General features: G+C 44.2%; 1 protein-coding gene across 2 annotated transcripts in view; it reads right to left on the bottom strand.

Annotated features, from left to right (window-relative positions):
- HIBCH (3-hydroxyisobutyryl-CoA hydrolase) overlaps window positions 1–21,511 on the bottom strand; it is a 787,172-nt gene that overhangs the window by 562,159 nt on the left and 203,502 nt on the right. Inside the window, exon 3 of one of the 2 annotated variants that reach the window (XM_075319035.1) lies at window positions 6,049–6,186. In XM_075319035.1, the coding sequence (XP_075175150.1) occupies window positions 6,049–6,186 (138 nt within the window). Of the gene's footprint in view, window positions 1–6,048; window positions 6,190–21,511 lie in introns of both variants that reach the window. The other variant, XM_075319034.1, reaches the window with a different exon arrangement.

The raw sequence follows: 21,511 nt of genomic DNA on the forward strand, positions 1-21,511 counted from the left end.
CTCTGCACCGTACACACATGGCTCTGCACCGTACACATGGCTCTGCACACGCATGGCTCTGCACCATACACATGGCTCTGCACCGTACACATGGCTCTGCACCGTACACATGGCTCTGCACCGTACACATGGCTCTGCACCGTACACACATGGCTCTACACCGTACACATGGCTCTGCATACGCATGGCTCTGCACTGTACACGCACACACATGGCTTTGCACCGTACACATGGCTCTGCACACGCATGGCTCTGCACCGTACACATGGCTCTGCACCCTACACATGGCTCTGCACACGCATGGCTCTGCACCGTACACATGGCTCTGCACCGTACACATGGCTCTGCACATGCATGGCTCTGCACCGTACACATGGCTCTGCACCGTACACACATGGCTCTGCACCGTACACATGGCTCTGCACACGCATGGCTCTGCACTGTACACGCACACACATGGCTCTGCACACGCACACACATGGCTTTGCACCGTACACATGGCTCTGCACACGCATGGCTCTGCACTGTACACGCACACACATGGCTCTGCACACGCACACACATGGCTCTGCAACCCCCCCATCCCCATCGGGAACACATGTGGAGTACATACTCACCCGTCCTCGGTCCCCGCCGCTCCTGCACGTTCGTCCGCTGTCTGTGCTCTCTTCAGCACAGTAGTGACGTCACCGCTGTGCTGCAGAGCGCACAGACAGCGGGAGGGACAGTGACTTCTCATCAGCACATTCAAATGTACCGGCATCGGTGATCTGTGATGCCGGTACATTTGAATGTGCGATCCTGGGCAGGGGGCCCGGTGCTGGAGCTGACACTACGGCAGCTGCCGCCAGGCCCCGCCCCCAAATCACGGACCCCACAGCAGTGCAGGGGGAGGTTACTGGAGGTGCAGGGGAATGTGTGGGAGGGTGCAGGGAAGGGGGGCGGTGACTCCTCGCACTGTAGTCGCCCAGCAGGGAGGTGACATGCTGCTCCACATTTGCATGTCAACATGGCCCTGCCCATGTAGACGTGCAAAGACCGGAAGCAGCAAAATCGCGGCAGGAGCGGTCACATGACCGCTCTGAGCCGGGGGAGAGGGGGCTGACAGCGGGGCAGGTAAGTGGTCTCTATCTACTTACCTGCCCCAATGTAGCCCAATAGGGAAATAAAAAAAAAAAGTCAAAGAAGCCGGATAACCCCTTTAAAGATTCCTCTCTTGCATTTGCATCCAGAGTTTTTTCCACCAAACTGCAGAGCATTGAGCGACGAGTATGGTGAGAGATTTCCAATAGATATTGCAACTTTGGAGAAAAAATATCCAGGAAAATAGAATCCATCAATGCTTGCAGATTACTGTTGGAAAATTGTAAGATGTGATCCAGTGCAGGAGTACCCTGGAAAAACCAGGTAGTCACAGAGGTTGTACAAATCTCTCTCAGGTACAAAACTCCATCCTCCTTGGCAGTCCAACACAAAACCCACACCCAGGTGCACAACACCAGCCAGTAAAGCCTAGTCACCCCCCATGACAACAGGGACACACTAGTGGGCGGGACCAGGCGGATGGGAGCACCCACGTAGGGGTCCTGATGTGTCAAGGGAGGGAATAAAGCGGGCTTTACACGCTGCGATATCGGTACCCATATCGCTAGCATGCGTAACCGCCCCCATCGTTTGTGCGACACGGGCATATCACTGCCCGTGGCGGACAAAATCGCGCACCCCCGTCACACGGACTTACCTTCATAGCGACGTCGCTGTGACCGGCGATCCACCTCCTTTCTAAGGGGGCGGTTCGTTCCGCGTCACAGCGACGTCACTATGCGGCCGCCCAATGAAAGCGGAGGGGCGAAGATGAGCGGGACGAACATCATGCCCACCTCCTTCCTTCTCATTGCCGGAGGCTGCAGGTAAGGTGAGTTTCCTCGTTCCTGCGGTGTCACAGGTAGCGATGTGTGAAGGAACGACGAACTACAGCGCCCAAGAATCAGCAACGATAATTGGGAATACGGGGGCATGTCACCGATGAGCGATTTTGAACGTTTTTGCGACAATTCAAAATCGCTAATAGGAGTCACACACAAGGAGATCGCTAAAGTGGCCGGATGTGCGTCACAAATTCCGTGACCCCAACGAGATTGCTTTAGCGAAATCGTAGCGTGTAAAGCCACTTTAAGAGGGTTGAAGTGAGGGAACAAAGGAGTCGAGTACTGACCGTTGAAGTGGAAGGGTGTGAAGTGCAGCGGAGTCAGGGGTTGGGGCCCCATGACTGCCGGACTAGATGGCAGACGGCAAGCAGGACCACAGGCGACAGAGATCAGTACTGAAAGCGGGAATCCGGTCCGGAGGCCATGCACAGACGAGGTGCCTTGACCCTAGGGCGAGGAAGGTTTCAAGCCCCTTGTCAATTGACCAGCCGGGGACAAGGTTTCAGGCCTTGTTCCACAGTAAGCCCAGAGAGCGAAACGGCAGCCCAACGCAGGGGATAGGGTGTCCGCCAGAACCCACAGAGATCTCAAGGGTCAGATTTCACGGGCTACAGCTCCCAACATACAAATTACAGGGAGTGGACTTCCCCGTTACAAGCGGACATGAGACATGGCTCATGGCCAGTGTGAACATGGTCTCACAAGTACCATGTATACCATCTCATACTCCAGCTCACTTTTTTGTTTTTATGTAGTTTTTTTGTATTCAGTACAAACAGGGAGTGGCCCCCTTCTCAGCGAGCTGGACATTTCATTCTGTGAATCCCCCTGACTGTGTGTGTCCTGTTGGGACCCGGTCGCTCTCAGCCCTTAGCCACATTGAGGCCTATTTCAGACCCATGGTAAGGTTTTAATATTAGAGAGTGTAGGTACTATCCCAACTGGGTACACCTTGGCGTTGGTGGGATAGCTTTATGCTTTTTTTGATCAAAAACAGTGTTTACTAAGTACCCTATGTTTATATGCATTATGCTTTTGTTTAGTTACAGCAGGGTATTTTTTCACAATTTTTTCCTTGGTTTCTCTTTGTCTCATGGCCAGTGTGAACATGGTCTCACAAGTACCATATATACCATCTCATACTCCGGCTCACTTTTTTGTTTTTATGTAGTTTTTTTGTATTCAGTACAAACAGGGAGTGGCCCCCTTCTCAGCGAGCTGGACATTTCATTCTTTGAATCCCCCTGACTGTGTGTGTCCTGTTGGGACCCGGTCGCTCTCAGCCCTTAGCCACATTGATGCCTATTTCAGACCCATGGTAAGGTTTTAATATTAGAGAGTGTAGGTACTATCCCAACTGGGTACACCTTGGCGTTGGTGGGATAGCTTTATGCTTTTTTTGATCAAAAACAGTGTTTACTAAGTACCCTATGTTTATATGCACTATGCTTTTATTTAGTTACAGCAGGGTATTTTTTCACAATTTTTTCCTTGGTTTCTCTTTGTCTCATGGCCAGTGTGAACATGGTCTCACAAGTACCATGTATACCATCTCATACTCCGGCTCACTTTTTTGTTTTTATGTAGTTTTTTTGTATTCAGTACAAACAGGGAGTGGCCCCCTTCTCAGCGAGCTGGACATTTCATTCTGTGAATCCCCCTGACTGTGTGTGTCCTGTTGGGACCCGGTCGCTCTCAGCCCTTAGCCACATTGAGGCCTATTTCAGACCCATGGTAAGGTTTTAATATTAGAGAGTGTAGGTACTATCCCAACTGGGTACACCTTGGCGTTGGTGGGATAGCTTTATGCTTTTTTTTATCAAAAACAGTGTTTACTAAGTACCCTATGTTTATATGCACTATGCTTTTGTTTAGTTACAGCAGGGTATTTTTTCACAATTTTTTCCTTGGTTTCTCTTTGTCTCATGGCCAGTGTGAACATGGTCTCACAAGTACCATGTATACCATCTCATACTCCGGCTCACTTTTTTGTTTTTATGTAGCTTTTTTGTTTTTATTTACAACATATAGTAGCATACATAAACAGATCTTTAGAAAAATAATTTCTTAAGACAGTTTGAGATGCTAACAAGGGCTGTGACTAGTCGATGGGGAGTTATTTTCCCAACTAGTCTGCCCACTTAGCATGTTATCACGTCCCTGTTGGTGTGATAACATGCTTTACAATGCCCATCATCATCTGCATCTCTATATAAAGCTGTGAATGTGCACAGCTTTGTACCTCTCAGCATTGAGCATCTCTGAAGCTGCTTATATGCACTCGGGCTTCAGAGAGGCTCACTGCACATGATCAGAAGTCGCCATATTTACGGTAATACGCACTATACCCCTCTGAAGCCGGGACACGTACACCCGCCTTCAGAGTTGTGCGCATGACAAGTGTCGACAACTTTTAATCATGGGCAATGAGCCTCTTTGAAGCCCGGATGCATACACCTGGGGTCATAGATGCACAATGCTGAGAGGTACAAAGCCATGCGCATGTGCGGCTTTGTATAGAAATGAAAGTGATGCTGGGCATTGTAAAACATGTTATAACACCCACAGCAAAAGAAAGCATCAAACAGAAACAAAAAAGAACAGTGCTCATCCATGTTATATTCAAAAATATTAATCTTTATAAAATACAATTCTACAGGACAGAATAAAGAAACATCCCTATACAGTAAGGATATCTATAACTTACCCGTACGCTAAGTACATGTCTCATTATTACAATGCTATTCCTGCACTGTTAGCCAGCTTCAGGGTCGTTATCACTGGGCTCTTTTGCAGATATCCTATTATAGAATTTGCGGTGTCTCCTACTCACTTATTCTGGCACATATTGTTGGGGGTACTGCCTTACAAAGTAGAAGACGGTCTGCTGGGATAGACTATTCCTGTATTTGCCTGTGTATTCATGTCCTTTGAAAGAAGTTTTTTAATTTATAAGCATTTTTGTCTTGATTGATCTGTATAACTGCATTTAATAAACATTGCCACTTTTGTACATTCCTCAACAATGAAATTGGAACACCAAGACGGAAACACCATGTTAGACATGTTAATCATATGGAAATTCTGGAAAAAAATAAAAACAAGTATGTGTGTGTTTCTCTGCGAGACGCTCATACTCGATACTGAAAAAAGCCTAATGACTTCGACATTTAATTTCCATTTTTTCATCATTTGCATATGATTAGCATGTCTATCGCTGCTATGATTTCCAAAATGCCAGGATTTATTTCTTCTCAGTGATGCAATAACAATATTTAGTATTGTATATCACTTTGGTGTGTAGTGATCAAACTTCTCTTAGAGGTTATTGTTTTTGTTGTGCCTGGTTCCTCTGGATCACAATGTGGAAAATATTAGATGAACAATATGTCAAACATTTTTAAAGGGAATCTGTCACCATGTTTTTGCTACCTCATCTGAGAACAGCATAATGTAGGGGCAGAGACTCTGATTTCAGCTATGTAGTCACTTATTTAGCTGAGTGCATAGTTATTACAAGCAATGAAGTGTTCTTATAGAGGAGATTATTATGCTCAGACTAGTGCTTAGAGCCTCCAGGTCCACACCCACAGCTTTCTATGTACAGCTTAAGTGCTAGAGTTGTGGTTGGACCAGATCTCAAAAGAGCACTAGTCTGGGCAGTAATAATCTCCTGCTGATAAAACACTCATTGCATTGAAATAACAGCACACAGCCAAATAAGTGACACATAGCTGAAATCAGTGCCTCAGTCTCTACCTCATGCAATCCTCGGATTACAAAGCAAAATCCTGCATAGATTCTATTAGTATTCAGTATTCTCAACAAAGGAAATTAGGGACATCTTTTCAGTGATCTAGTTCCACTTACAAATCTCAAAATAAATAGCAAGAATTGTCAGGAAGAGATCTTAAAGTTTCACATTAATAAGAATATGCATTTAAATTGTCAGTCAAGTTCATTAAAAAATGATAATTAAAATATGATGGTATATCGGCAACAGCTGATATAAAAAATTGGTAACAGAAAATGTCTATTGCCATTGTAAAATCATTTACTGAGCATGTAAATCTGTCTGAACTACAACATGCAATATACCTACTTAAATACTTGTACTTGCCTTTAGCTGATGATAGATGAGCCGGGCCATATTAACATTAAGTGCATTCAGAGCCTTTGGCCTATTTAAAGTTATCACTCCTGAACAGCCATGTTTCGCCAGCAGGACCTCCCCCTCTGAAGCTGTGTGGCTGGACATCTGCTGAAATACGGAAGACAACAAGCATTAATACTGTAGAAGCTATAAACGTCCTAGCGCTAAATTAAGTTTTTGCCTGTCATGAGCTCTTGAAAATGTATATTTCATGGCAGATATAAAACACAGGATACTGCTGAAACTGTGGGAATGGTGAAGTGGGGCGTGCTATTTAGTCTTCAGGGTGAACGCCGTATATAAAAAAAAAATTGAATTCATGTTGATGTTGTTAAGCTCACCCATAAAAAAGACAAAGTAAAAAACATAGATGCTCTAAAAAGGTACTGTATCAATTAACACCTCAACTGAGGAAGGCAATTAACAAGTCCTCATAGGTGGCTTTCCTGACAAATAAGTGAGGACACATTTCGAAATGCATAGAATAAAACCACCTACACTTCAGTATTTTTGTATTTGTGTCATTCCTACAGCAGCGCAGAAATAGCTCCACCTTTATTCAGTTCCTAATCTATACCGGCTTTTGAGCGCATGGACTCTGCAGCAGCTGAGTACGTGCTTTGATACTGGTTGTGTGTCACACAACCACACAAGGTGAGCATTATTTTTTATCACCTTTCATATGTTAAAAATGAAGTAAACCAATTCTGTGGTGGACGCACTCCCCGTAGTAAAGATTTTAAAAACTCTTGTCCACAAATGGAATTTATTGCTCAAAAACATACAGAAATAAAAAACAGATACAAGGCGTTTCGGTGGGAACAACCGCCTTCCTCAGGTACAGTCAGGGAGAGGAATATTTGGACAGTGACACAAGTTTTGTTATTTTAGCTGTTTACAAAACATGTTCAGAAATACAATTATATATATAATATGGGCTGAAAGTGCACACTCCCAGCTGCAATATGAGAGTTTTCACATCCAAATCGGAGAAAGGGTTTAGGAATCATAGCTCTGTAATGCATAGCCTCCTCTTTTTCAAGGGACCAAAAGTAATTGGACAAGGGACTCTAAGGGCTGCAATTAACTCTGAAGGCGTCTCCCTTGTTAACCTGTAATCAATGAAGTAGTTAAAAGGTCTGGGGTTGGTTACAGGTGTGTGGTTTTGCATTTGGAAGCTGTTGCTGTGACCAGACAACATGCGGTCTAAGGAACTCTCAATTGAGGTGAAGCAGAACATCCTGAGGCTGAAAAAAAAGAAAAAATCCATCAGAGAGATAGCAGACATGCTTGGAGTAGCAAAATCAACAGTCGGGTACATTCTGAGAAAAAAGGAATTGACTGGTGAGCTTGGGAACTCAAAAAGGCCTGGGCGTCCACGGATGACAACAGTGGTGGATGATCGCCGCATACTTTCTTTGGTGAAGAAGAACCCGTTCACAATATCAACTGAAGTCCAGAACACTCTCAGTGAAGTAGGTGTATCTGTCTCTAAGTCAACAGTAAAGAGAAGACTCCATGAAAGTAAATACAAAGGGTTCACATCTAGATGCAAACCATTCATCAATTCCAAAAATAGACAGGCCAGAGTTAAATTTGCTGAAAAACACCTCATGAAGCCAGCTCAGTTCTGGAAAAGTATTCTATGGACAGATGAGACCAAGATCAACCTGTACCAGAATGATGGGAAGAAAAAAGTTTGGAGAAGAAAGGGAACGGCACACCACATCCTCAGTAAAACATGGTGGAGGCAACGTGATGGCATGGGCATGCATGGCTTTCAATGGCACTGGGTCACTTGTGTTTATTGATGACATAACAGCAGACAAGAGTAGCCGGATGAATTCTGAAGTGTACCGGGATATACTTTCAGCCCAGATTCAGCCAAATGCCGCAAAGGTGATCGGACGGCGCTTCATAGTACAGATGGACAATGACCCCAAGCATACAGCCAAAGCTACCCAGGAGTTCATGAGTGCAAAAAAGTGGAACATTCTGCAATGGCCAAGTCAATCACCAGATCTTAACCCAATTGAGCATGCATTTCACTTGCTCAAATCCAGACTTAAGACGGAAAGACCCACAAACAAGCAAGACCTGAAGGCTGCGGCTGTAAAGGCCTGGCAAAGCATTAAGAAGGAGGAAACCCAGCGTTTGGTGATGTCCATGGGTTCCAGACTTAAGGCAGGGATTGCCTCCAAAGGATTCGCAACAAAATATTGAAAATAAAAATATTTTGTTTGGGTTTGGTTTATTTGTCCAATTACTTTTGACCTCCTAAAATGTGGAGTGTTTGTAAAGAAATGTGTACAATTCCTACAATTTCTATCAGATATTTTTGTTCAAACCTTCAAATTAAACGTTACAATCTGCAGTTGAATTCTGTTGTAGAGGTTTCATTTCAAATCCAATGTGGTGGCATGCAGAGCCCAACTTGCGAAAATTGTGTCACTGTCCAAATATTTCTGGACCTAACTGTATCTAAGTAATAATGCATCTCACTCTACTTTATAGATAAAAAATAAATACAATTTACTTGGTATTCAAATAAGGGTGTGGATATAACCGAACATGTATAATTAGTCTCTTAGTTCACTTCAACTCTAATGGTTCATTTAAAACAAATCCCCAAACAACAAATCACTTAAAAAATCATTAAATTAAAAGCACTGTGAGCATTTATCAATAAAATTACTATCAATAAGAATTCTCAAATAAAAGGTAGTAGAAAACAAAAAAAAAAAAAACAAAACTAAAAATTATTTTTTTCTCCTTTTCCCCTTTTTTCTTCTTCCTCTTTTTCCCCCTTTTTCTATATTTAGACAGGGATATATACTATATTCTTTCCACAATACCATTAAGGCCATTGGGATGCAATGTTTGAAGGCGGTAAATCCAATATGTTTCTTTGCGATTCAGAAAAGAATTTCTATTGATAGTTTCCACAGGTACCTGTTCTAGAGGTGTCACCCTTCTATTAAAATTCTTATCATGCTTGATTAAAATATGTCTCGATAAACTATGTTGTAAAAACCCATGTTTTGCTCTATCTCTGTGCCCGTTCATACGAGCACGAAAAGTCTGTGCGTGCGTCCCACGTACTGTAGCCCACAGCGACAGTCGATAGCATAAACAATATAATCGCTATCGCAACTCTGTTTTATTTTAATTAATTCGCCTGTACTTTTACTTGTAATCTGTTTTGCTCCATGGTTTATAATTCCACACATATGACATTTCCTAGTACTACATCTGAAACCTCCAATCACATGATCTTTATTTTTTCCATCCTTGCAGATCTTTTTTATTTTCTCTTAACCTACTTGGGGCTTTTAGGCTACTTTGACACATGTATTGTGCGGCATTCATCACAATCAGTTGTGTGATTGATGCAACGGATTAGTTGCAGATAGTGGCACAACTGATGTGACTGATGCTGCAAAAAACGGATGGTTTTTATTGTTTTGTTTTTTTTACTGTTTGGCTGGGCGATCAGCTGATTGCTCACAAAAGCCGGCCGCCAAGTGATCAGTTGATTGCTCAAAAAAGCCGGGCGATAAGCAAAAAAAGCCGGGCAATCAGCTGATTACTCACAAAAGCCGGCCGGTACAGGCGAATTAATTAAAATAAAACAAAATCTGAGTTGCAATAGTGATTATATTGTTTATGTTATCGACTGTAGCTGTGGGCTACAGTACGTGGGATGCATGACACAGACATTACGGGCTCGTATGAACGGGCACAGAAATAGAGCAAAAAATGGGTTTTTAAAACATAGTTTATCGAGACATTTTAATCAAGCATGATAAGAATTTTAATATAATCATGACACCTCTAGAACAGGTACGTGTGGAATCTATCAATAGAAACTCTTTGCTCAATCACAAAGAAACATATTGGATTTATCACCTTCAAACATTGCATCTCAATGGCCTTAATGATATTGTGGAAAGAATATAGAGTGTATCCCTCTCTAAATATAGAAAACCGGGGGAAAAAAGAGGAAGAAGGAAAGAAAGAGAAAGAAGGAAGAAAGGGGAAAAGAAAAAAAAAAAAAAAAGAAAATTTGTTTGCTTTTTTTTATTTTATTTTTTGTTTTGTACTACCTTTTATTTAAGAATTCTTATTGATAGTAATTTTATTAATAAATGCTCATAGTGCTTTTAATTTAATGATTTTTTAAGGGATTTGTTGTTAAGGGATTTGTTTTAAATGAGCCACTAGAGTTGAAATGAACTAAGATACTGATTACACAGGTGTGGTTATATCCAAAGCCTTATTTGAATACCAAGTAAATTGTATTTATTTTTTATCTATAAAGTAGAGTGAGATACATTTTTACTTAGATACCTGAGGAAGGCGGTTGTTCCCGCTGAAGCGCGCTGTATCTGTTTTTTATTTCCGTATGTTTTTGAGCAATAAATTCCATTTGTGGACAAGAGTTTTTAAAATCATTACTACGGGGAGTGCGGCCACCACAGAATTGGTTTACTTCATTTTTAACTTTTTCACCTGTGGGAATCCGTGTCAGGACCAAACACAGGATCAATTCAAGGCAAGCAGCAGACTCAGTCTGAAGTTTTGTGGCAAAAGGGGAGTGCATAAAACAGTAAAAAAGGCAACAGACAGCCGCCTTTGATAACGCGCTGAGATTGGCGCCGCGTGTTTGTTTTTTATTATATACCCTGCAGGGAATCACCTTTCATAGGTTAAATGGGCAAAACCCTATTGCGCTTTCTATCCTTAGCTTTCATGCAATTGCAATATTGCTGCTTATTTTCTAATACCCAGTTGAAAAGGGGAAGAAAAAGTTCCAAGAGTTCCAACACAAAAAAGCCCCCAAAATATGGGCAAGTTTTGTGTTCTCACAGCCATGACTTTTTAATTTTTCACAATAATACAAAAAAAATGCTCTGTCCTCAAAGTCAAGTTAGCTGCCCTTTAACCCCTTCATGACATCCACTGTACAGGTATGGCACAATAGGAAGTGTGTTGCTAGAAACTGAAGTGCATGTATAGCACAACAATCGTGCTGACTTACCAGCAGAGGCAGTGAACTCATCAGGGGTGTTAGCCACATATCACAACTAACATCCTGCAGTAACGCACACAAATCGGTGCTAGCGCCAATTGCAGGCATTTAACCCATCTGATGCTGCTTAGTATACCAGAAAACATAAGAAATCCAGTACACATAAACAATTTAAACCAACCATAAAATCTACTGGATAAATAACTTAATTCACAAAAATATTTACTTTAGATTAAAACAGAATAAGATGACATAAAATCATGGTCATACGTCTTGATTCTTTAATGTAAATTGCTCAAATTAATCTTGTCTGAATTAATTTTGTCTGTATTATACATTAATTTTATTTGTCTGTATTTTAGTCAGGATTTTTTTTATTGTTAATTATCAATTTTCAACAATTTCAATAGAACTGTGGGTTAATACTGGGGGCTACATAGAATATCATGTTTCCAGAGATATATACCACGGTTTATTTGCTTGCTATTTGTGTCCCATTGTGCATTTTTGTGTTCCACAGTGAAAGACTTATTCTTTTCTTTGTTTACTTCGGAACATGATTTTTTCTAGTTCCGGGCTGGTGTTCCCCTGTGGAACGCACATTTGATCCGGTCTGATCGCCTGGTCATTTGGAATGAATGCCACATATGTGCTCCATTTCCAGCTTGCGTCTCACATTGGCTTATACACTCTTCCGGGATGCACATTGCGCATGCTCGCTTTCCTTGCTTTACGTCTCTTCAGCCTTCAGTTAGTTAAGGACTTACACACACTGGCGTCATTTCCTGCCCTGCGGCCACGCTCATACTGAGTGCGGTCGCAGGACAGGATGTGACATGAGACGCCACACGGCTGCGCACATTCTTTCATTGGGGCTATTCTAAGATAAAAAGGAGATATGCACACATCATTACTAGGTTGCCCATGAGAAAGATAGCGAAACGCGCGTTGGGAACATCCCTGGGGTTCCTGGTATGTACTAAAAACTTTGTGGCCATTGTTGGTGTTGTTTAGTATTTACTAATTACTGATTATCCTGAGTTTTGTTATGCGTTGTGTATTCTCTACCACTACATAGTTTCTATGTGTATCCGTGTGTGGAAAAGCTCATATTGATATCTTGCACTTTGCACTTTACTAACGCATCAGTTTCACCTTATAGGATATAGTTTACACAGAACAAACACACTACAGACACTTTATTACTTGTTTATATAATCCTTTTAAACAATGGTACATGATTAATGTGAGGTAACCTTTTGGTGCTATGATTCTATTCATGTTATTTAAATATTTATGTATGTATTTATTTAATATTTATACTAGTAATGAAATAGATTTAATTCTCCACTTGTATGAAACTGTTGTTACACCAGTGATTTATAGGGATTATAATAATATTTTTTTCATTTATACTCAGTGTTTCATACCAACAAACATAATTTATGTTAACGGGACCAATCCAGAGAAATCTTTTCCACCTGTATATTCTCTCCAAACTTATGACCATGATTGTGTGTCATTTTATTCTCTTTCAATCTAAAATAAATATTTGTGTGAATTAAATTATTTATCCAGGGCATTTTCTGGCTGGTTTAAACCATTTGATGCTGCTGTCAATAGCAACAGCGACATCAATCTGTTTATTAGAGGGAAGGATCTCTCTCTATGGTATGATTGGTCTCCAAGGGGACACCAGGCTGAAAAATACTGAAGCGGTCACCCAGGTAAGGCGACTTTTAAGGTCCTGCCTTGAGCAGCACTAGAGAAGTAATCAGAGATGGCAAAGTTGATGTTCCATACTGGGACTAAAAAAAAGGTAAAAAAGTAAAATAAAGTTTGTAAAAATGTGTAAAAATAAAAGGGAATGTTCAAAAAAAAAAATGGAAAAATGTGTTACAAGTAAAAACACTGTTTTTCTGTAACAACAAAAGTAAAAAGAAAAAAATTACACATATTTGGTATCTATTACAAAAAATAGGACATTTGGGCCTACCATAATTGATTTAGTCGGTGTCACTAAACCCCATAATGTAAAGTATGAAGAACAAAGAGAACTGGGGGTTCATTAGTGAGTAGAGATGAGCGAGCCTCTGAAGGCTCGAGTTTGGCTCGGTTCGTCGAACGGAGGCCCCGTTCGAGTTCGGTTCGACGAACCGTTCGACAAACCTCTCGAACTCTATTGAAAACAATGGGAGGCAAACACAAACACATAAAAACACATAGAAAACAACTTCAATGGTGTCCAAAAGGTGACAAACAGCTACCAAGACACCATAAACACATGGGAAAGTGACAAGGACATATACTCATGCGAAAACAAAACAGCTGGATGAGGAAAAAGAGGAGGAGACACAGATATAGGCATGTCATGCCCTTCTAAAATCATGTAAAACACATCAAGGGTACTCCACGCTGAGTCTCCCTTTTTTCCAAAAATTGGGCCCCACAGACACCACTTCAGTGGCATCACTTGTGCCCCAGTTGCAAACTGGATTTGTTGATTAGCATCAAGCACATTCAAAAATACGCCAGCCTTAACTGTCCCCAGGATGACACCAGGGTAGGTAGCAAAGTCTTTGCTGAACCATGACTTGTTCATCTTGGCTCATTTTTAAAAACACCGCAAGGGGACTCCAAGCAGAGTTTCCCTTTTTTCCAAAAATTGGGTCCCACAGACACCACTTCAGTGGTATCATTTGTGCCCCTGTTGCAAACTGGATGTGTTGATTTGCATCAAGCACATTAAAAAATACGCCAGCCTTTCCTGTCCCCAGGATGACAGAGGGGTAGCAAAGTCCTTGCGGATCCATGACTTGTTCATCTTGATGAACGTTAGTCTGTCCACATTGTCACTGGACAGACGCGTGCGCTTATCTGTCAGCACACACCCAGCAGCACTGAAGACACGTTCAGAGACAACGCTGACTGCAGGACACGATAAGATCTCCAAGGCGTAAGTTGCGAGCTCAAGTCATTTTTCAAGATTTGAAGCCCAAAATGAGCAAGGCTCCAGTTGCAAAGTCATGGCATCGATGTTCATTTGGAGATACTCCTGTAGCATCCTCTCCAGCCGTTGACCATGTGTCAGACTTCTTGTCTCTTGTGGCCTTGCATTGGATGGTCTAAGAAAATAAAACGATTCCATAAAATTGCTGTTACCAGCACCAGATACGGTGTTGCTGGTACAGTTAGACTGATAATGACGAGACAGTCCCATGCTTGGCAAGTTACAACTGGGAGATTCACTCCGTGCACCACTGGTGTTTGGTGGAAAAGCCGAGCTAAGATTGAGTAACAGCTTCTGCTGATACTCCTTTATACGTGCGTCCCTTTCTATGGCTGGAATTATTTTGCCAAATTTGGACTTGTACCAGGGATCTAATAGTGTGGCAACCCAGTAGTCCTCATTACTTCTAATTTCGGACAATCCGAAGGTCATGTTGTAGGTAGTGCAGCAAGAAGGGGCTCATGAGTCCAAGTCCTCACTGTGTTTGTAGCGGCGAGGTGATAACCGTTCTTTCTTCCTCTGACATCTCCCCCCAACCTCGTTCAACCGAAATTTGACCAAGGTCTCCCTCATCTACTGAGTCTTCCATGCCCATCGAGAGTTCGTCCTCCATTTCTTCATGGTCTCCTGCACCTTCCTCAACATTTTGGCTGTTACCATGCGCCCTTGTTAATCCCTCTCCCCCACCGTCCCATGCGTGCCGCCTTGGTGATGCTGAATGTCTGGACCTTGTAGATGTTGGTATCCCTTGCGCATATGAATTCTCCTGTACTTCCTCCCCTTCCTCTTGTCCCACCCCCTGACTCCGAATAGTGTTTAGCGTGTGCTCCAGCATGTAAATGACTGGAATTGTCCTGCTGATAATGGCATTGTCAGCGCTAAACATATTCGTCGCCATGTCGAAACTGTGCAGAAGGGTGCATAGTTCCTTGATCTGAGACCACTCCAGCAGTGTGATCTTCCCCACCTCTGCATCTCGTTGGCCCAAGCTATATGTCATAACATATTGCACCAGTGCTCGACCGTGCTGCCATAGTCGCTGCAACATGTGGAAAGTCGAATTCCAGCGTGTCAGCACATCGCATTTCAGGCGATGAACCGGCAGGCCAAAAGACTTCTGGAGCGATGCAAGTTGGTCAGCTGCGGTGGTTGAACGGCGGAAGTGAGCAGAGATTGACCGTGCCCTGTGCACAAGCCCATCTAGGCCGGGATAGTGGGTTAAAAATTGCTGGACAACAAGGTTCAACACGTGAGCCATACAAGGCACGTGTGTCACCTTGCCCCGGCGTAGGGCCGCACCCAGGTTTGCAGCATTGTCGCACACGGCCTTCCCTGGCTGCAGGTTGAGTGGAGACTCCATTTAGTAAACTCGATCGCAAGAGCTAACCACAACTCCTCAGCTGTGTGACTCTTATTTACAAGACATTTCAAGGTAAAGACCGCCTGATGCCGTTGAGCTCTGCTGCCAAGATAGTAAGGAGGTGTGCGGGATTCCTTGTGCGCAGTACAACGCGGGTGGCCTGACAGGCAGACTTGGGGCGGAGGTGGAGGACCCAGACGAGGTTGAGGAGGCAGAAGCAGCGGAGGAACTTCGACATACAAAGGATTGACGCACAAGTCGTGGGGACGGCAAGACTTGTTAAGCAGACCCTTCTCCATCTCTCACCATAGTTACCAAGTGCCCAGTCAGCGACATGTAACGCCCCTGTCAATGCTTACTTGTTCAAGTATCGGTGGTGAAATGCACCGTGTCACACACAGAGTTTGTCAAGGAAGCGGTGATGTTGTGTGCGACATGCTGGTGTAGCGCAGGCACACCTTTCTTGGAGAAGTAGTGGCAACTGGACATCTGGTACTGGGGCACTGCGACGGACATAAGGTCTCGAAAATCCTCTGTGTCCACCAGGCAGAAAGGCAGCATTTCGGTAGCCAAGAGCTTACAGAGGGATAAAGTTAAACTCTTAGCTTTTTCATGGCTCGGAGGAAATGGCCTTTTATTTGTCCACATCTGAGGGACCGAGATCTGGCTGCTGTGTGGAGACGGTGTTGAGTAGGGTGTCCCTGGAAAACTGCAGGTCTGTGAGGAAAGTGCAGGCGGAGACATGATGTTGCCTTCATCCAAACTTGGTGCTCTTGATGTCTGAGAGAGCTCTACACCAGCACTTGTTTCCCCTTCCAAAACAACTGTCGACCTGCCAAGCAAACTGCCTGTTGCGGCTAAAGAGGTAGAAGGTCTGCTTTCAAAAACATGTGTGACAGCTGTCCCCACAGTCAGACTATGAAGAGCGCACGGATGCACTTAAAGGGGCAGACGGTGGTTGGCCAGCTCCGCTAGGCCGCATTGTATCACGGTGAGCTTCCCACTGGGACTTATGCTTGTTATTCATGTGACGATTCATGGAAGAAGTTGCCAAATTAGTGAGGTTTTGGCCTCTACTTATAGATTGGCGACAAATCTTACAGATCACATGATTTGGGAGATCCTTTGCGATGTCAAAAAAGGACCAGGCTATGCAAGGCTTAGAGCCCATGCGACCTGCAGAGCCACCCCGACATGTGCTCAGAGGCAGAGTTACCCCGACATGTGCTCAGAGGCAGAATTACCCCGACATGTGCTCAGAGGCAGAGTTGTGGCTGAGGATGCAGTTGTTGACGTGCATCCAGTATTTCGACTCTGTCCAGGAAGGCGCAAAGTAACTTTGTCGTCAGTCGCATCCTCCTCCACCACCTCTGGTGACCTCCTCGAGTGCCTGACTGTGGGTTGACAGTAACTGGGATCTAGAACTTCATCATCAAGCGTTGTGTTTGCACTCCCCTTGCCCTCATACCTAACCTCTTCCTGCCCTGACTGAATAGTTAAGTTGTCATCCCAATCAGGTATCTGAGTCTCATTGTCATCAGTATGTTCCTCATTGTCTCCACCAAGAAGTGTTACAGTTTGTGAATGATGGTCTACATTATGCTCAGAAACTTAGTCATCAGGGCCTGAATCAGACTCACAAAGTTTCTGGGCATCACTGCAGATCATTTCCTTGTCTGTACTCACTGTAGCTTGGGAGCAGACCTCAGATTCCCAGCCTATAGTGTGACTGAACAACTCTTCAGACTCAGCCGTCTGTTACACCATACTCTGCAAGGTGGGTGGATACTTGAGAGCTGGGAGAAAGCAAGTGCGATTGGGGTGACAACTCATAGGACTGTTGTTTTTTGGATGTTGAAGTTGAGGTGGCGGAGAGGACAATTGTTGGAGCACTTGCGATCCATTCAAGCATGTTCTTTTTTTGTGCATCATCTACCTTTGTTACAGTTGTTCGGTTCCATAAAAATGGAGCACATCTGATTGTCCACGGAAAGTAGTGGACATCTTACTTTTGCTGGAAGATGGCCTTTCTTCAGCAGATGTTAATGTAGCTTTCCCACCTACCCCACGGACACAAACTTTTTTCCTTTTCCAACACGCCTATTCCCCTTTCCACCAGCATCTGTCCTTTTGCCACTCATTTTGTTAGCAACAAGATTGGACACTTAAAATGTGGTAGCAAAAATGGAGAGGTGGTGTAGATTGCAGAGGTGGTCTAGCTTTACTGACAGCTGAAGAACCAACAACGACTATCCCAGTCAATTTTAGTATGCCCCTAGCAGTGGCAGCACAGTTTGCAATTAGAATTGCGTAGCAAAAATGGACAGGTGTGTACAATGCAGAGGTGGTCTAGCTTTATAGACAGCTGAAGAACCAACACTGACTATCCCAATCAATTTTAGTATGCCCCTAACAGTGGCAGCACAGTTTGCAACTAGAATTGCGTAGCAAAAATGGTCAGGTGGGTAGAATGCACGGGTGCTGTGGGTCAGTGGACAGCAAAGTAACACTAACTTAGCATTCCAGACACTTTTAGGATGCCAGAAAAAGTGTCAGCTCTTTGGGGAAAGAAAATAGCGTGGCAAAAATGGGCAGGTGGGTAGAATGCACGGGTGTTGTGGGTCAGAGGACAGCAAAGTAACACTAACTTAGTATTCCAGATACTTTTAGGATGCCAGAAAAAGTGCCAGCTCTTTGGGGAAATAAAATAGCGTGTTAAAAATGGGCAGGTGGGTAGAATGCACGGGTGCTGTAGGTCAGTGGACAGCAAAGGAACACGAACTTAGTATTCCAGACACTTTTAGGATGCCAGAAAAAAAGTGTCAGCTCTTTGGGGAAATAAAATAGCGTGGCAAAAATGGGCAGGTGGGTAAAATGCATGGGTGCTGTGGGTCAGTGAACAGCAAAGGAAGCCTCACTTTCTATCCCTGCTAATGAAAAAATGCAGCAAGGAATTGCCTGAGCTAAGGTAGCCAGACGCTGTTATCTAAAGCCCTACACAGCGTTTGCACGGACCTGCCTAGCAGCTATAGCTGGGTTCACACTAAACGACAGCGACAACGACGTCGCTGTTACGTCACCATTTTCGGTGACGTAACAGCGACCTTGTAAGTCGCTGTTATGATCGCTGCTTAGCTGTCAAACACAGCAGAAGCAGCGATCATAACGTCGCTGTGCTACATGTGCAGAGAGCAGGGAGCCGCGCTTAGCGCTGGCTCCTTGCTCTCCTGCAGCACACATCGGGTTAATTAACCCGATGTGTGCTGCAGCTACATGTCACAGTTCAGAGAGCAGGGAGCCGCGCGCACTGCTTAGCGCTGGCTCCTTGCTCTCCTTGCTACAGTATACATTGGGTTAATTACCCGATGCATACTGCAGCCACATGTCACAGTGCAGGAGCCGGCACTGGCAGCAAGAGCGGCGGAGGCTGGTAACCAGCGTAAACATCGGGTAACCAGGGAAAGGTCTTCCCTTGGTTACCCGATGTTTACGCTGGTTACAGCTTACCGCAGGTGCCAGTGCCGGCTCCTGCTCGCTTCATTTCGTCGCTCTCTCGCTGTCACACACAGCGATGTGTGTGTCACAGCGGGAGAGTGACGACCAAAAAATGAAGCTGGACATTCAGCAACGACCGGCGACCTCACAGCAGGGGCCAGGTCGTTGCTGAATGTCACACACAGCGACAGCGACGGGACGTCGCTGCAACGTCACAGAAAATGGTGACGTAGCAGCGACGTCGTTGTCGTTGTCGCTGTGTGTGACACCAGCTTATGGCTATGAACGCCTGTAAATCAACCTTGAAAAGCGCTGAAATAACCAGTAGTCCCTAATCCCTAAAGCGCTGTGTAGATTGCACTGTATCTCTATAGTGCATACAGCAGCAGCAGCAGCGGGAGTGGTGACTGTCACCCTCACCCTCATGGCGGCGATGGGGAAAATGACCGTGTCTTATAAGGCAAGGACATGCGACATGCACAGCCTATGACACATCCCCTTGCTTGTCTGGCAAAAATCCACTTTGCAGTGTGTGTCTCTGTTAGGGGGTAAAAAAAAAAAGGTGGCATTCTCTCACCACTCAGACGCAGCACTGATCTAAACCCCGTCCCCCCCGCACACTATATGCTGAATTTTGATAATAGTGTGATTCACAGTGACTCACACTATTACAGTGAAAAGCCAGCTAGTAACTAGCTGGGCTTTTTGTTGATCGAACCGTTCTCGAACATAACTCGAACTTCGAGCTTTTAGCAAAAAGCTCGAGTTTGTCGAACGTCTCAAACACCCCCCAAAATCACTCGAACATGAAATTGGCGAGCCTCGAACATCGCTCATCTATAATAGTGAGGCCAAAAATGGCCAAAACAACACAATATGAATAAACCTCTTTAAATATCAGGTAGAAATTTTATTATTGCAAAACTTATATCCAAAAGAGGAATAAATCATCCATTTGTAAAAAATGTAATAGACAATCAGGTTAAAACCAGAAAATATCCGAAATCCAAAACACGCCGAACGAACAGGACAGAAGTTGGTATAATAATGAAATCAAATAGCACGGTCAGGACACTATTGGTTAATTGTCAATATTGGAGGCAGAATATTCATTACAAAGATTCAATTAAATGGAGATAATCAGAAAAAAAACACACAGGGCAAAAGTTAGAATGAATACCAACAGGTGTTAGGCCCTGTGCGCACACTGCGTTTTTACCCGCGGTTTTACCCGCGATTTTGCAGCAGAAATTTCTTGAGAAATGTTTGTAATCTTTCTCTAGACATTTCCCAGCAAAACCTATGGGAAAAAAAAATAGCTGTGCGCACACTGTGTTTTTTTCTCAAGAAAATTCTTTCTGCAGAATTTTTTGAGAAAATTTCTTGAGAAAATGTGCATATCACTTCTTTTCCGCAGGTAGCTGCGGTATTTCACTCCATTCACTGTAATGTAATCGCAAAATATCGCGGGTATAGCACAGGTAGCAAATGATGTGCGGTATACCCTCGGTATAGCCTCGATTTACCTGCGGTAATGTTCATCACTGCCTGCGTCTTGCAGGGAAGTGATGTCATTATGACAGGAAGAGGAAGCAGAGCAGAGTAAACACACACACACACACATCACACTCCCTGGACGCCGCACGGAAGCACTTCCGTGTGACCTCCGTCGGGTGCCCGTGCAGTCTGTGTCCCGCTCCCTGCCAGCCCCGCGTCTGCCCGCACAGCAGTATCAGCAGCTTCCCACACTGCAGTGCTGGCAGCCGCGGGGATGACGAGCGCTGCTGTCAGGAGGTTAGATGAGATTATTACCTGCTGTGACGATTTCCTGCTCTCCTGACGTTAGCTCTGTCACTGCCTTCTATGCCCGTCTCGCGGGCGGCCCGAGACTGTGACTAGCACTGATGTCACGGGCTCTCGCGATACTGCTGAGAACGCGGCGGGCATAGAAGTCTGTTACAGCGCTGACGTCAGGAGAGCAAGAGATCGTCAATGCGGGTAATGATCTCATCTAAACTTCTGATGGCAGCGCTCATCATCCCCTGCAGTGACCTGGGCTGACCTATTTATGTTAGCTCAGGTCATTGCACGGCTATCCCAGCCAATGGGGAACATTTTGTTCTTCATTGACTGGGGCAGTGATTATGGTATGGATCGTTGTGGGATCCCCTTATTGGATTATGCCAGACCTGGAACTGATTGTTCTTTTCAATAAATTGGTGAAAGAGGGAATGTTTTGGGGAGTGTTTTTTCAAATAAAACTTTTTTTGTTGTCTATTTTTTGTTTCTTACTGACTGGGTTAGTGATGACGGGTATCTGATAGACGCCTGACATCACTAACCCCAGGGCCTGATGCCAGGTGATATTACACATCTGGCATCAACCCCATATATTACCCCATTTGCCACTGCACCAGGGCAATGGGATGAGTTGGAGCAAAGCGCCAGAATTGGCACGTCTAATGGATGTGCCACTTCTGGGGCGGCTGCGGCCTGCTATTTTTCGGCTGGGGAGTGTCCAATAACAGTGGAC

The sequence above is a fragment of the Anomaloglossus baeobatrachus genome, chromosome 7, assembly GCF_048569485.1.
Source record: "Anomaloglossus baeobatrachus isolate aAnoBae1 chromosome 7, aAnoBae1.hap1, whole genome shotgun sequence".
Taxonomy (NCBI): domain Eukaryota; kingdom Metazoa; phylum Chordata; class Amphibia; order Anura; family Aromobatidae; genus Anomaloglossus; species Anomaloglossus baeobatrachus.